This window comes from Etheostoma cragini, chromosome 8 (genome assembly GCF_013103735.1).
Source record: "Etheostoma cragini isolate CJK2018 chromosome 8, CSU_Ecrag_1.0, whole genome shotgun sequence".
In the NCBI taxonomy this organism is placed as follows: Eukaryota; Metazoa; Chordata; class Actinopteri; order Perciformes; family Percidae; genus Etheostoma; species Etheostoma cragini.
In genome coordinates, this window is record NC_048414.1 from 7,960,754 (window position 1) to 7,973,327 (window position 12,574).

Below are 12,574 nucleotides of genomic sequence, written 5' to 3' on the forward strand. Positions count from 1 at the left end.
CACTTTAAGTAAGCACATTAGGAATACAAATGTCCTATAAACATACTATTTGAATTTCCATAACATTTTTTAATTCAATTAAGAGCACTTATTTTCAACCTGGGATACTCTTTTTTTTCCTCTGATTTCATATTTATACTTTAGGGACGATACTTGAGTCCCTTAGATCACAGGGAGCGGAATACAAAGAAGAAAGTGAAAATGTGACAACCTAAACAACCTAAAAATCAGAACAGCCTCAGGAGTGTTGTACCAAACTTGGCCTTGGCTATTCTCCCTCCGTCCATTGCTGATACTGTAGATCCACTCACTCTATGTCACAAAGACTTACATTTTACATCCATTATCCATCTGTTAACAGCTCTTATTATAAAAACAAAAAATCCAACCCCCTCTTTCCACTCGGTGGCATTATGCATTTACCAGGTCAGCATCATGTTTCATTCATACATTGAGTGAGCCAGGTCTGTCAGTTTGAAGGTCTCAGCCACCTGTCTTGAGTGTTGCATCTTAGCCGACAGTGCCTCTAGAATATCATTCTGGTCCACTGCGGTGGCTGTCTGGTAAATGAACGTCCCCATGGACTCCAGACCCTGCATACCTAGATTCACCCCACAACCTGGGGGATAAAGAGGACGACAAAGAGAGAAAAGACAGGGAAAATATAAATCACAGACATCATACATGCATCAAATAAAAGGTATCTAATGATTACAAGAATACTGTAACCTTAAAGTGTCTGGCTTAAATGAAAAGAAAGCAGCAGCAAATGAATTGAGCAGCATGGAGACAAAACCAGATATGCATCAGCTGAAAGACCATTGAGTACACCTGTGAGTCATACACGCACATACTGCACGCATAACATATAATTTATCCTATCCTCGCATCTCTTTTTATTCCCATCTCGCTCTTTCTCACTTTGTCTCATTTATTCAAGGGGCTCTCCTTTCTGCTTGATGTTGTCACCTTGAGCATTACTTTGAGGATAGAAAAGATTGCACATATTAGAATGTTGTACAGTGTTTAGGGCAAATATTCCTTCCTGTTCTGAGCAATGCAATAACAGGTGTTTTATAGACATGTGTACCTGTGTCGAAGTTGAGGACGCGTGCCGCCTCCCCCTCCACAGTGACCGCCACATTGTCCCCCTCTATGTAGGCAGCACTGATGCGTCGGTGTGATAACTGAATCTCAAAAAGACGGCGACTGCACTGCATGTGGTGGAGAGTCACGTCGTTGAGACGGGGCTCTATGTCCGTCTTATAGACATTGAAGGACTGGTGGAAAATGTTCTTCATGATCTGGGCGGAAAAACAGAGACGGATCATTTGCAGAGTGATCAAAGGACCACTTCTCTAACTTTTAACCTGAAAATGATCATTAGTTGCAGCGCTAATTTAAACCTGGTCTTTTAAAAGTTTACTGCAAGTTAAGAACAAGTTTAACTTCAGAAGTAACTTCCTACCTTCTATCTGAACCAACGCAACTCTGACTCACAAAAGCACTACGTCATTTTATGTTGATGCATGAACACTGAAGAAGAAAAGCTGCTTTGTTCCTTCCCATTGATTTCACAGTAATTGGTGGCTATTGAGTGACAAGCCTCCCTCCAGCATTGTTGCTCTTTTACCCTGCTAAACTCTGCTCTTCTTTGACACATACTTGCACAGTCATCTGTTACCAAGTAACAGTGGATATGAATGGCCACCCACATAGCAACAAGCACTCTAAGGATGGTCTTGCTTACTGTGGGTGTACTACTGTACACACTGCGGCTACAGGCTACGCAAGACCAGAGCAGTAGCTGACATGAAAACCTCGAGAGTTTAAATAAAACACCAGTCCAGTGGTAAATGCATCCACAATCTGTTGTTGAGCACAGGGAAAAACAAACCCGCCCTCAATTTATTCACTGATGTGTAACAGCACATCATGTAACAGATGGCCTTTAAACACACACACACAGACAGACACACAGACAAACACACGGATAGACACACAGACAGACACAAGCACACACACACACACACACACAGACTTAAACACTCACAAACAGACACCCACATACAGACACTAATGGACTCTCACAGTAGTGCACAAAGGCCATTTGCTGAATAAAAGACGATGAATAAGTAGCTGGAGAAGGCAACACTGCGCTGTGGCCAGAGTTATTATTATCTGTCTTTCCATGGCATTAACATGGAAATGCAGCTGCATATTCCCTACTAGAGTCAACAACAACAAGTAGCAAACAAAGCTCAGAGAAAAGATTTGATCCAAGGATCTTCTCACAGAGGAGTTGGGTGTGTGCCTGAGGAAGCGAACCATCTTTGTGTCAGAGGCGGGGCATGCAAGTGCCATGTAGCGATTTCTGAAGGTGCCATATATCTTCAAGTGGAAGCCAGGTTTGGCCGTGACATTTCGGTGCTCTCGTGGGGCCTCCACTCCGTAAGCAGACAGGTCGAAGTATAGGCTGTGGGCACGGATCTCAGGAGTGGGTACCTGCAGTTGGGGGGGCACAATAAGAAATCAAATCATTTCAAATATAATGAAATTTACAAGGACCAGCAATGAGCTTAGTGTCATATTTAATACCATCATTTAATTGTTAACAATATATCTGCTTACTAGTAAATCTAATTCTTAACATACGTACATGCACCCTATGACGTTTATGTGGTGAAAAGAAATAAACCATGTCTGAGAGTGGGGCTGTTGTCACTTAAGTTTCTCCTTGATTAAGAATAGCTTGAGTGTTATTCAGTGGTTCAATCTGGCAGTGACTCTCCATTTTCCCTCAAGAAAGAATTGATCAATTTTCTTTTCAATGACATAAACCAGCCAAGTGGCAGCATTTAGCACAACCAAGGGAGAGAGAGCAAACAGAGCAGCAACTTCGAGGAGATGGAAGAGATGGTGGGGAGAACCAGGTCATATCCTGGGAGGTAGATTCAATCACTACAGGAAACAGCCAGTGAGAAAAGGGGCCAATAAAAAGGGAGACAAACAACCACTAAAGGGAATGTGACATGAATGGTTATGGTGGCATAAACCAGCAAGGGCTGAACACTATGCTTGTGTTCAGATATTAGACAGTACTGTGCTGAAAGCTGTTTTTACCTCTTTCTCCAAACTAATTCTCTCTTTTGTACAGATGTCACTCTGTATAATCATGAGAGCAAACCTTTCCTCTACACACATCAGGATTTTTCAGGCTGTCTGAACAATACTTGTGCCGGAAGAAGGCCCCAAAGGCTGGTTGGCTGTCTGTGCTACAGAGTATTCTAAAAATTACACATTTCTCAGTGTCTTCATTTCTTGATCTGCAGTTTCAGCCCATCCTTGTCCATAACGTTACATCCTCATTTGAGTAGTTTTGCATGATTCATTTTAAGCCAATTCCTGATATTTTACTTTACCTTACTAAGTACTTTTTCTTGCCTGAACATAACTAGTTCTGTTTCATAAGGTTTACTACGTGTTTAAAACGACTGCTCTTTAAATAGAACTATCAAATGATTAAACCACCAGCGTGTGGCAGTAAGAAAACGATCATATGTGTCATTTGGGGAGTCTATAATGTATAAAGTATAATGTTGTTTAGGTATGGGGATGTGTTGACATACAACCCAATCAAAGAAAGACCTAATTAAAATATGTTTACTCTGTGGAAGTGTTAAATATTCATCTATTCAGTATTTTGTGGGCTGACTCCTCATTGAGACATCATTCAAGGAACCATCTGCTTACATAATGTTAATTGACCTTTGACACGCTGTGTGAAAAACAATGCAGCTGATATGATTTGACTTCTTGACTCATATTAATCTGGAAGGGAACAGATTAGTCTGGCCAGGGAAAGGTAATGAATTGCCACCTAGTTCCATTAGAACAGCTGCTCTTATCAAATTCAATGAGTAAATCAAAGGGACAATGTTAATGGTAACGAGATGCAACTGTCAGCTATAATCTGGGTGTTGTTATGAGAGTCAGATATCATGTTCAGCTGATATTGGCAGGTCCACATCACTGTTTGTTTAACTCAACTTTATGAGGACAAATGAAGTTGCCTTCTATAAACCGTAATATCCTGTTTCTGATGCCTTCATTCTTAACACAAACAGCAACCTGTCGGTTATTGCCTCAGTGTGTGCACATGAGTGTATACATCCATTAGTCCGTCTGGCCATGTATGTTTACAGAGAGAGATAGAGAGAGTGTGTGTGTTTGTGTGTGTGTGTTTTGCGCCTAACCTGTCTCTGATCTAGTCTCTCTATAGTTGCATTGGCTCCATAGGCATGGCAGGACTCCACAGTGTAGTCAGAGCTGATGCCCAGCACCGAGCAGGATTCACCACACGACCCATCAGCCACCACTATCACACGTGGCCACTCATTCCGAGGGATCCGCCGTAGGTATTCCTCTGTAAACTGAAACAAGAGTTAAACAACTAAAAACAAAACATACTGAAAACTGTTCAATGGATATTAAAATGTTGTGTACATGTTCTTAGCTTCATATTGTAAAAGGAGGGTTTACTTGTAAAATGTTCAAGATTTGCATAAAATATGCACATTTTATGTTTTTCCAATGCTGATGAGGGCTAGTTAGACCAACAGCAACTTTAATAAATGTTTTACATGTAGGACTGCAACTTATGATCATTTTAAGTTAGTTAGTTAGGCTAATATTGTGGAAAACAGCTTTCCTCACCACACAGCCTTTAAGACAATAAGACAAAACCACAGAAACAAAGTGTACCTAGTTAGCTTCAGATAAAACAACACATCCTCACTCAAGGAAAAAGCTGGAACTAGGTAATATTTGGAATTTTCAATAGAAGTAACCACTTAAACGATCAATCAGTTCTCAAACAATTTAGTCAATTGACTAACTGATAATTGTTTCAGTTTTTACAGCATCAATATTTAAAGATTCTGGAAATAAATTATTTTACTTTTAATCTAATATTTTACTGCGGATAATTCTAAAGTTCCTGATACTTATAATTTATATTATACTTAACCAAAATATTTGCTTTCTACCTCCTCCACTGCCTATTAATCTGAGAAACAGGTGAGTTATATTGTAATATACCCTTACAAGCCATTAAAATGGGCTCCAAAGGTTGTGCTTGTCTTGGCAACAGTGCTTCTCTCAGAGAGATTTATTATTATGCCTGTGTGCATTGCTGCCCTTCAGTAAAACACCAGATACTTGCCTGAGCAGAGGAGGAGACAGAGCAGGACAAAGACTGGGGAAAGACTGACAGGATGAAAGAGAGAATAAAAGGGCTTGACAGGGGCTCTAATGGCCCAGAGCCTGGGAGATCTATGCTAAATCCATGTAGACTGCAGAGAGCAGGTAACTTAAAAGATCCATTTTGCAATCTCAGACCTTTAAACCACGGATTGGCTAGGAGGGTGAAAAAATAGCTCATCAAACACAATGTCTTGTCTAATAAAGGGGAAATGGCAAACTTGGCAGTGACTCAACACAAAACTGTAGTTTGTTGTAATCAAAGACCCTTTTAACCTTGTCTCCCATCTTCCAAAGGTTGGTGAGTCACTGGATAGCAGGGAGGACAGCAGCAGCTAAGAGAGATGACATTGTAGCTGAGGAGGAAAGAAGCTGCTGGCCAGAGCCGGGGTTACAACATCCACAGTGACACTCAGCCAACCTTAATAGAGCTGTGATAAAATTGTGTTTCTGGTTTCCAGCAATGACAGAGACATTCACTAAACATTTCATAACTGTTTGCTCACTCTGATCACTCTTGGCTTGTCTCCGAGGTTTTTTGTGTTAGTAGGTTATTTCTTTGTCCTAAACGTAACTTCTTTAATAACACAGAGATAACATTCATCATTTCCTCATGCTGTAGGCCTACTAATCACAATTTGTGGCCAGGTGCCAGAACATGTAAAAGTTCATTTAATATGTGATTGACTCAGGAATACCCTCAAAGAAATCTGTAATTCAATCCTTTGCAATCCAAATAGGATTAGGCTATGTTTTAAAATCCATTCTATTTTGTTAATATGTTTGGATTGGAATGTGTTTACTATATTCTGTGTTTGCTTTCAACTGACCTAAAAACAAGCTTAGTTAATTCTCCTCAGGTTTGGGGTCAGCTTACAAAACAGGTTATTTCAACTGAGGAGGTTGCTTTCAGTCTGACATCATAATGTTTAGCTATGGGGAAAATGTAATATATCTACAGTATGTTTTGTCAAAATGAGGAAATGGATTTATGAAAAGGAAGATGCATTGATGATGTCTGCTGCAGTATACATTTACAACTAATGAAAAATAAATAGAAAAAAAGGTCCTCTGTGTTTCAGGGTGCTACAAGTAATTAAGGGAAAGCTGGCTCATAAGGCTCTTTAAATGTCAGGAAGGAAATGAATGAGCTATTAAACCAGAGAGCAGTCTTGTTCTGCTTCTAATTGGACATAGGAACAGACATATCTGTCGCCATCACTGCTGATAGCTATCAGACTCCTGCTGAAGTGAAGGCACACACCAGCCTCTTTTCTTTGACCGCTGCCACTTAGGGGGATCAGGTTTTGACAGAATGCGAAGGCACGTCATTACAAAATGAGGTAATGTGAGTCTCTCTCTATTCTACCAAGTCATCACATATTTTTGAGATCAGGGTTCTGTGTGTCATTGATCAAATTTCATAAGATCAAATTGAAGTAGGATTTACATAAGATAGGATTCACAACATCCACAGCCTAGTTGCCTGACTAGCATGACTATGGACCTACCTATTACAGACTGTCAAAAGCTTGAGGTTCCACTGTAGCATGAACGCCTAACCAGCTGATTAATAATAACTGAGTGAAATTCAGCGAGGAGGCTATACCTTGGTTCCCAGCTGCACCTTGACGTCCACCTTCTTTTTCTTCTGCTCCAAGATGCTCAGCAGGTACTCCTGAAACACGCCTATCCTGGTGAAGAAATGATCGTTGTGCCAACAGCCCTCCATGTTATCAAAGTCAACCCCAAGTCCCAGGAGAAACTTAACACTCCGGGGATCCAGGGCGATTTGCTGGGGCCGGCAGAGCAGGGCAGTCCGGTACCTCTCATCCAGCACGGTCAGTTTCAGCACCTTACCGGAGCGGACAGCGACTAGCGCGGCCGTCAGCCCTACAGGTCCCGAACCCACGATGAGCACCGAGATCCTGGCCCGCCACTGTCTAAAGCCGTCCAGGCTCACTTTTACCACCACATACACGGCCACTGCCACCAAAGTGCTCAGAGCAGTGTCATAGGCTAGAGCGCGGTACCTCTCCTCCGAGTCTTCCCCGATGCCGCCAACTACAGCATTTTCTGCGTGCAACCCGTCCATACCGCACGCAGGAATTATATTGTAATGTGTGCCAGCAGCTGTATCCTCCCTTATCAATTAGCTGAACGTCCCCTCATCATCTATGCATTCACCGAAAGAGAGCAGCCAGCTTTACATTCATGCACACAGCCAAACCAACCAGCCGAGACTTGCCAGCCGCATGAGTCCTCTCCGCTCTCTCCGCTGCAAGTTGAGTTGTTGCAGCGTTTTCTCTCTCTCTCTCTCTCTCTCTCTCTCTCTCTCTCTCTCTCTAAGTACGGTGTGTGTCTGGAGAGTAAAGCGCAAAATGAGCTTTTTAATGTGTCAGCATTATTCGCGTAAATGTTTATATCGTCACATTTCTGCAAGTAGCAGGACCTTGTAAAGTCAATGGAAAGCTAGTTGTAGGTATGTGACCACATCCCTTCCTAAAATCCAATAGATGCTTAACTGCAGACTGCAGGGCCAGGACAATGTGCTTAGGTTTTACTCTGAGAAACTATTGATTTACTGTTACGCACGCACGCACGCACTCGCACGCACACACCAATTTACAATCCCAAAGGACTGATTACATAGTGTAGCGACATCTACCCCTATTTTCCAACAACAATGTTCCCTTTGGAACGTTATTTGAGATTAAGAAAAAAAGCCAGAGAAGAGGTCTGCTTGTAGAAAGATTCACATCCTCTCAATCTCTGCAGTAACTGGACTGTGTGGGGTTTCAATTTTGACTTTTGTTTCACTTGCTTTCCTCTTTTTTCTAGTCCCTGTCTCCTCCTTTCTGAAATAAAGGAGGTTGTCGTACATACAGTACTAGACTGTGGAAATGGCTTAGCAAGGCCAGTTTATATGAAGATGCCTATTTTTGTGGGGCTGATGCTAAAAATGGATTGTAACGGCACATTCAAAGTGGCAGAAAAGAGTGACCTGTACAGACCTCTATGCAAGGTTGTACAGGATCCCTTTGCACATATTTATGTGTGACAGATACGCCTCGATACGAGAAATAAGAAATAAAGAAGCTGAATAAAATGTATGAATATTGTGTTACCAAAAACCAGCATTCATGCCATATTCCATCATCATATTTCCCCAATATTTTTCTCCTCTCACCCTTGAATGACCCCAATGCATCACATTCATCTAAAGGTTTAGCATTTTAAATAATGCTCTGACCTTTAAGCCCCATTTTAGCCCTGCTTATAACATTTGCACTTAGAAGGTAGTAAGGACATTAATTTAGCTAAGTGACTCTTGTTTTAAGCCAAATTCTCCACAGGAGACATACAGAGAGGTTCACATTTTTCTCAGCATTGTTGACTATGAAAGAAAAGTAAATTGCCAGAAATCCAGAGAGAAAGTGTGGGGAGAAAGACACACATACAATCCACATACTCCATCGGTAATTGGTTTCTACCTCTGCAGGTCCAAGGCAAAGGTCAGACTGTCCAGTCAGGCCAGATGAAAAGAGAAATGAAGCTCTATTTACAGTCAAGACCTGCAACAAATAGACAACCAGGGACAAGCCATTTTCCAGGGGAATTAATGGAGAATTGTCATCTGAAAACAAAATGATAAGCTGAAATGGTGCACTGATGATGCTCACTATAAAAGTGAAATGTTGTTTTGATCTTAATGCAGAATGGGACGGCGTGTTTAAAACAACTTAAACGCACAAGGTTCTGAGAACATAGTACATACAGTTGTGTTCAAAATAGAAGCAGTCCAACATCACTAACCTCTCGTTCTTTCAGTCATGACCCGGCCTTCATTACCATAGGTGAGGGTAGGAACAAACGGTGACCGGTAGATCAAGAGCTTTGCCTTCTTGCTCAGCTCTCTTTTCATCACAACGGTGCGATAAACTGAATAACTCATCCACTGCTCCGATTTTACGACCACTCTCCTGCTCCATGGTCGCCTCACTCGCGAACAAGACCCCAAGGTATTTAACTGCTTCACTTGGGGTAAGGACTCTTTCCCACCTGAAGAAGGCACTTCATTGGTTTCCTGCTGAGAACCATGGCCTCAGATTTAGAGTCGCTTCACACTCGGCTGCGAACCGATCCAGTGAGTGATGAAGGTCACAGGCCGATGAGGCCATCAGGACCACGTCATCTGCAAAAAGCAGCAATGAGATCCTGAGCCCACCGAACTGCAACCACTCCCCACCCCGATTACGCCTTGATATCCTGTCCGTAAATATTACAAACAGGATTGGTGACAAAGTGCAGCCCTGGCGGAGGCATGCTCCCAGGCCCCCTCCAAGATCCTTGCAAGAGTAAATATCCGTTGTTCCACGACCAGGACTGAATCCACATTTTTCCTTTTAAATCCGAGGTTTAACTATTGGCCGAACCCTCCTTTCCAACACCTTGGAGTAGACTGTACCAGGGAGGCTGGGAAGTGTGATACCCCTGTAATTGTTAAACACCCTCCGATCCCCCTTGTTGAAGAGTGAAACTACCACCCCAGTCTGCCACTCCTTAGGCACTGTCCCAGACTTCCACGCAATGTTAAAGAGGCTTGTCAATCAAGACAGCCCCTCCACACCCAGAGCTTTCAGCATTTCTGGACGGATCTCCCACACACCCTGCTTTGCCTCTGTCACAGGAGAGGCGGCAGCCCTTTGGGCCCGTTGGTACATGCAACTGCCTCCGGTGTCCTCTGGAATTACATATCCCGGAAAGACTCCTTCAGTCGGACAGCTTCCCTGACCACCGGGGACTACCAGGGTGTTTGTGGGGTCCTGCCCTTTGAGGCACTTAAGACCCTAAGACCACAGCCCCCCACCGCAGCTTCAGAAACGGAAACTTTTAACATTGTCCACTCAGGTTAATTGCCCCCACCCTCCACAGGAATGCACGAAAAGCTCCACCGGAGGTGTGAGTTGAAAGTCTGTTGGACAGGGGCCTCCTCCAGACGTTCCCAAATTACCCGCGCTACCTGTTTGGACTTACCAGGTCAGTCCAGAGTCCTCCCCCATCCCCTGACCCAACTCATCACCAAATGGTGATCAGTTGACAGCTACACCCCTCTCTTTACCCGAGTGTCCAAAACATACGGCCTCAGATTAGATGAAACAATTTTAAAATCAATCATTGAGCTTTGACATAGGGTTCTCTGGTACCACGTACACGTATGAGCATCCCTATGTTTGAACATGATGTTGTTATGGACAATCCATGACTAGCACAGAAGTCCAACAACAGACAACCATTCTGGTTTAGATCAGGGAGGCTGTTTCTCCCAATCTCCAAGTATCTCCATCATTGCCCACATGTGTGTTGAAGTCTGGAGCAGAACTATGGAGTCCTCTACTGGAACCCCATACAGAACTCCATTCAAGGTCTCCAAGAAGGCCAAATACTCTGAACTCTTCTTTGGTGACACAAACAACAGTCAGAGTCGCCCCCCCCCCCCCCCCCCCCCCCCCCCCCCCCCCCCCCCCCCATCACTCACAGGTATCGGGAGGCAACTCTCTTGTCCACCGGGGTTAACTCCAATGCAGCGGCGCTCAGCCAGGGGCTTGTGAGTATAGCTCGCTAGAAGCTCCCGCAAAGTCTCATTCCCGAAAAAAGACAATAGGTTGAAATTTGCCAAAGGACACATTGACTGACCAAAGCAGAAATGGTACAACGACTACTATGCACTGAATTCAAGCCACAGTACACTGTGAAGACAGTAAACATTGTGGTGCAAAAATCATGTTATGGGAATGTTTCTCAAATTGTGAAAGTGTTCCCAATGCACTGCTATTATGGAATAAAAGCTATTCTAAGGATTTTGAGCATTATTCACTTTTTAAAACATACTGCTATTGATCTGAATACAACTGTAAATGGTAATGGGTAGATTATTTACATAAATTGAAATTTGTTGGAGAGTATCTCGCCTACCTCACCAGGTCTTCCGTACATGACGTGCCATAAAACAATACACTAGAAAACAATCAAGCAGCACTCTTGCTTTGATTTTCCACGACATGCTAATATATGCAGATACACAGAGGCAACGAAGATAATCCTTGAACGAAGCCTGGGGATTTGAATGTGTTAATGACACTGAGTGGATCCCTCACACGTCCTCTGACACGCATGAACAAAAGGTGCACGGAGAGCAGGTTTTTAATCAGCTTTCCCACATCATACAGCCAGTTATAAGGCTATACATCTGAGGTCATTTCTATCAAGAGAGACTTTGTTGCAGATATGCAAAGATGTATTGTACATGTGCATAATATGAAATGTAGAGTCTTTGGAGATTAGACTCCATCATTATAAATTAATTTTAAAGGGGTAGAGCATAGACACTGGTGATGGTGGAGAAGGAGCAAACAAAGGAGTTGACTACCGGAAGGGAACCCAGAATAATGTGGTTGATGATGACCAGAGGTGGAAGGGGAGGAGGGTTGCACGATTGCCTGAAAAGACAGGTGACGGCAATGGAGAAAAAATGAAAAAGCAGGATGTCAAGCTGTGAATGGATCATGAATTTTGTGGCCAAATCTGGTTGGGTTACTGAAAAGTAAACATCTCTAAACAGCTGAATAGTTTTAGGAGGAGAAACGCTGATTCAAGTTAATACAAGGCTATCTGAAGGAATATTTGCTGCTCTGCATTAGAGAAGAAAAAAAAACTAATTTGGCCCCCTCATAAGAATTACAAACCCTCACTGTTGTCAGGGACTTCAGACTGTATTAAATCAGCGTATTAACATTTAGGGTCAGCGTCAAGGGAATAGGATGAGGCATCTATTTGTTTGCAGTCACTACATCTTTGATTAATGTGGACATGTTGAAGTGAAAGGAAGAGGACAATTAAGGGACTTACATGAATCAGATCACCATGTTTGTTAGATTCATTTTGTTTGTTGCAAAATGCATCACTTTGGGCAAGAACATGTAGTGTTACATATACTGTAACTGCAAACTTGTCACAGCCATTGACATCCAAAAACTGCATTATATCCAAATGGCAATGCCTTTTAGGTCATTTTTCCTTTCGTATTCCCTTGCTCACCTTATACAGCTTTTCCTGCACAATTCCCTCCCTACTGTGCTTGTTCTAAGATAGACATGTCTTCTTTACTGTCCACTGCAGTTTGTATTTTGGACTGATCAGACTGACATGTGCCATGATGAATTTCTCCTGGCCTGGCTCACTAAACTTGTAACCTTGATCTCAAAGTAGGTTTAATTTAGTTCCTTTATAAAGCTATAGTGCGTAGTTTCTG

General features: G+C 42.6%; 1 protein-coding gene across 1 annotated transcript; it reads right to left on the reverse strand.

The window, feature by feature from the left end:
* Window positions 1–210: 210 nt before the first annotated feature.
* On the reverse strand, window positions 211–7,790 carry si:dkey-234i14.6. The gene is made up of 5 exons (XM_034879941.1): window positions 6,872–7,790; window positions 4,257–4,433; window positions 2,296–2,505; window positions 1,091–1,304; window positions 211–619 (listed from the first exon to the last, which is right to left on the reverse strand). Exons 1-5 carry the CDS (start codon window positions 7,355–7,357, stop codon window positions 441–443), a joined length of 1,266 nt encoding a protein of 421 aa, XP_034735832.1. The 5' UTR covers window positions 7,358–7,790; the 3' UTR covers window positions 211–440.
* Window positions 7,791–12,574: the final 4,784 nt, after the last annotated feature.

Bases quoted from the DNA above. Each gene is read 5' to 3' on its own strand.
- si:dkey-234i14.6 (XM_034879941.1), bottom strand. From the start codon at position 7,357: ATGGACGGGTTGCACGCAGAAAATGCTGTAGTTGGCGGCATCGGGGAA. The intron at 1,305-2,295 runs GTGAGAAGATCC...TTTTCCGCCCAG, and splicing joins GGCACACACCCAACTCCTCT to ATCATGAAGAACATTTTCCA. The intron at 620-1,090 runs GTACACATGTCT...TTTATCCCCCAG, and splicing joins CGTCCTCAACTTCGACACAG to GTTGTGGGGTGAATCTAGGT.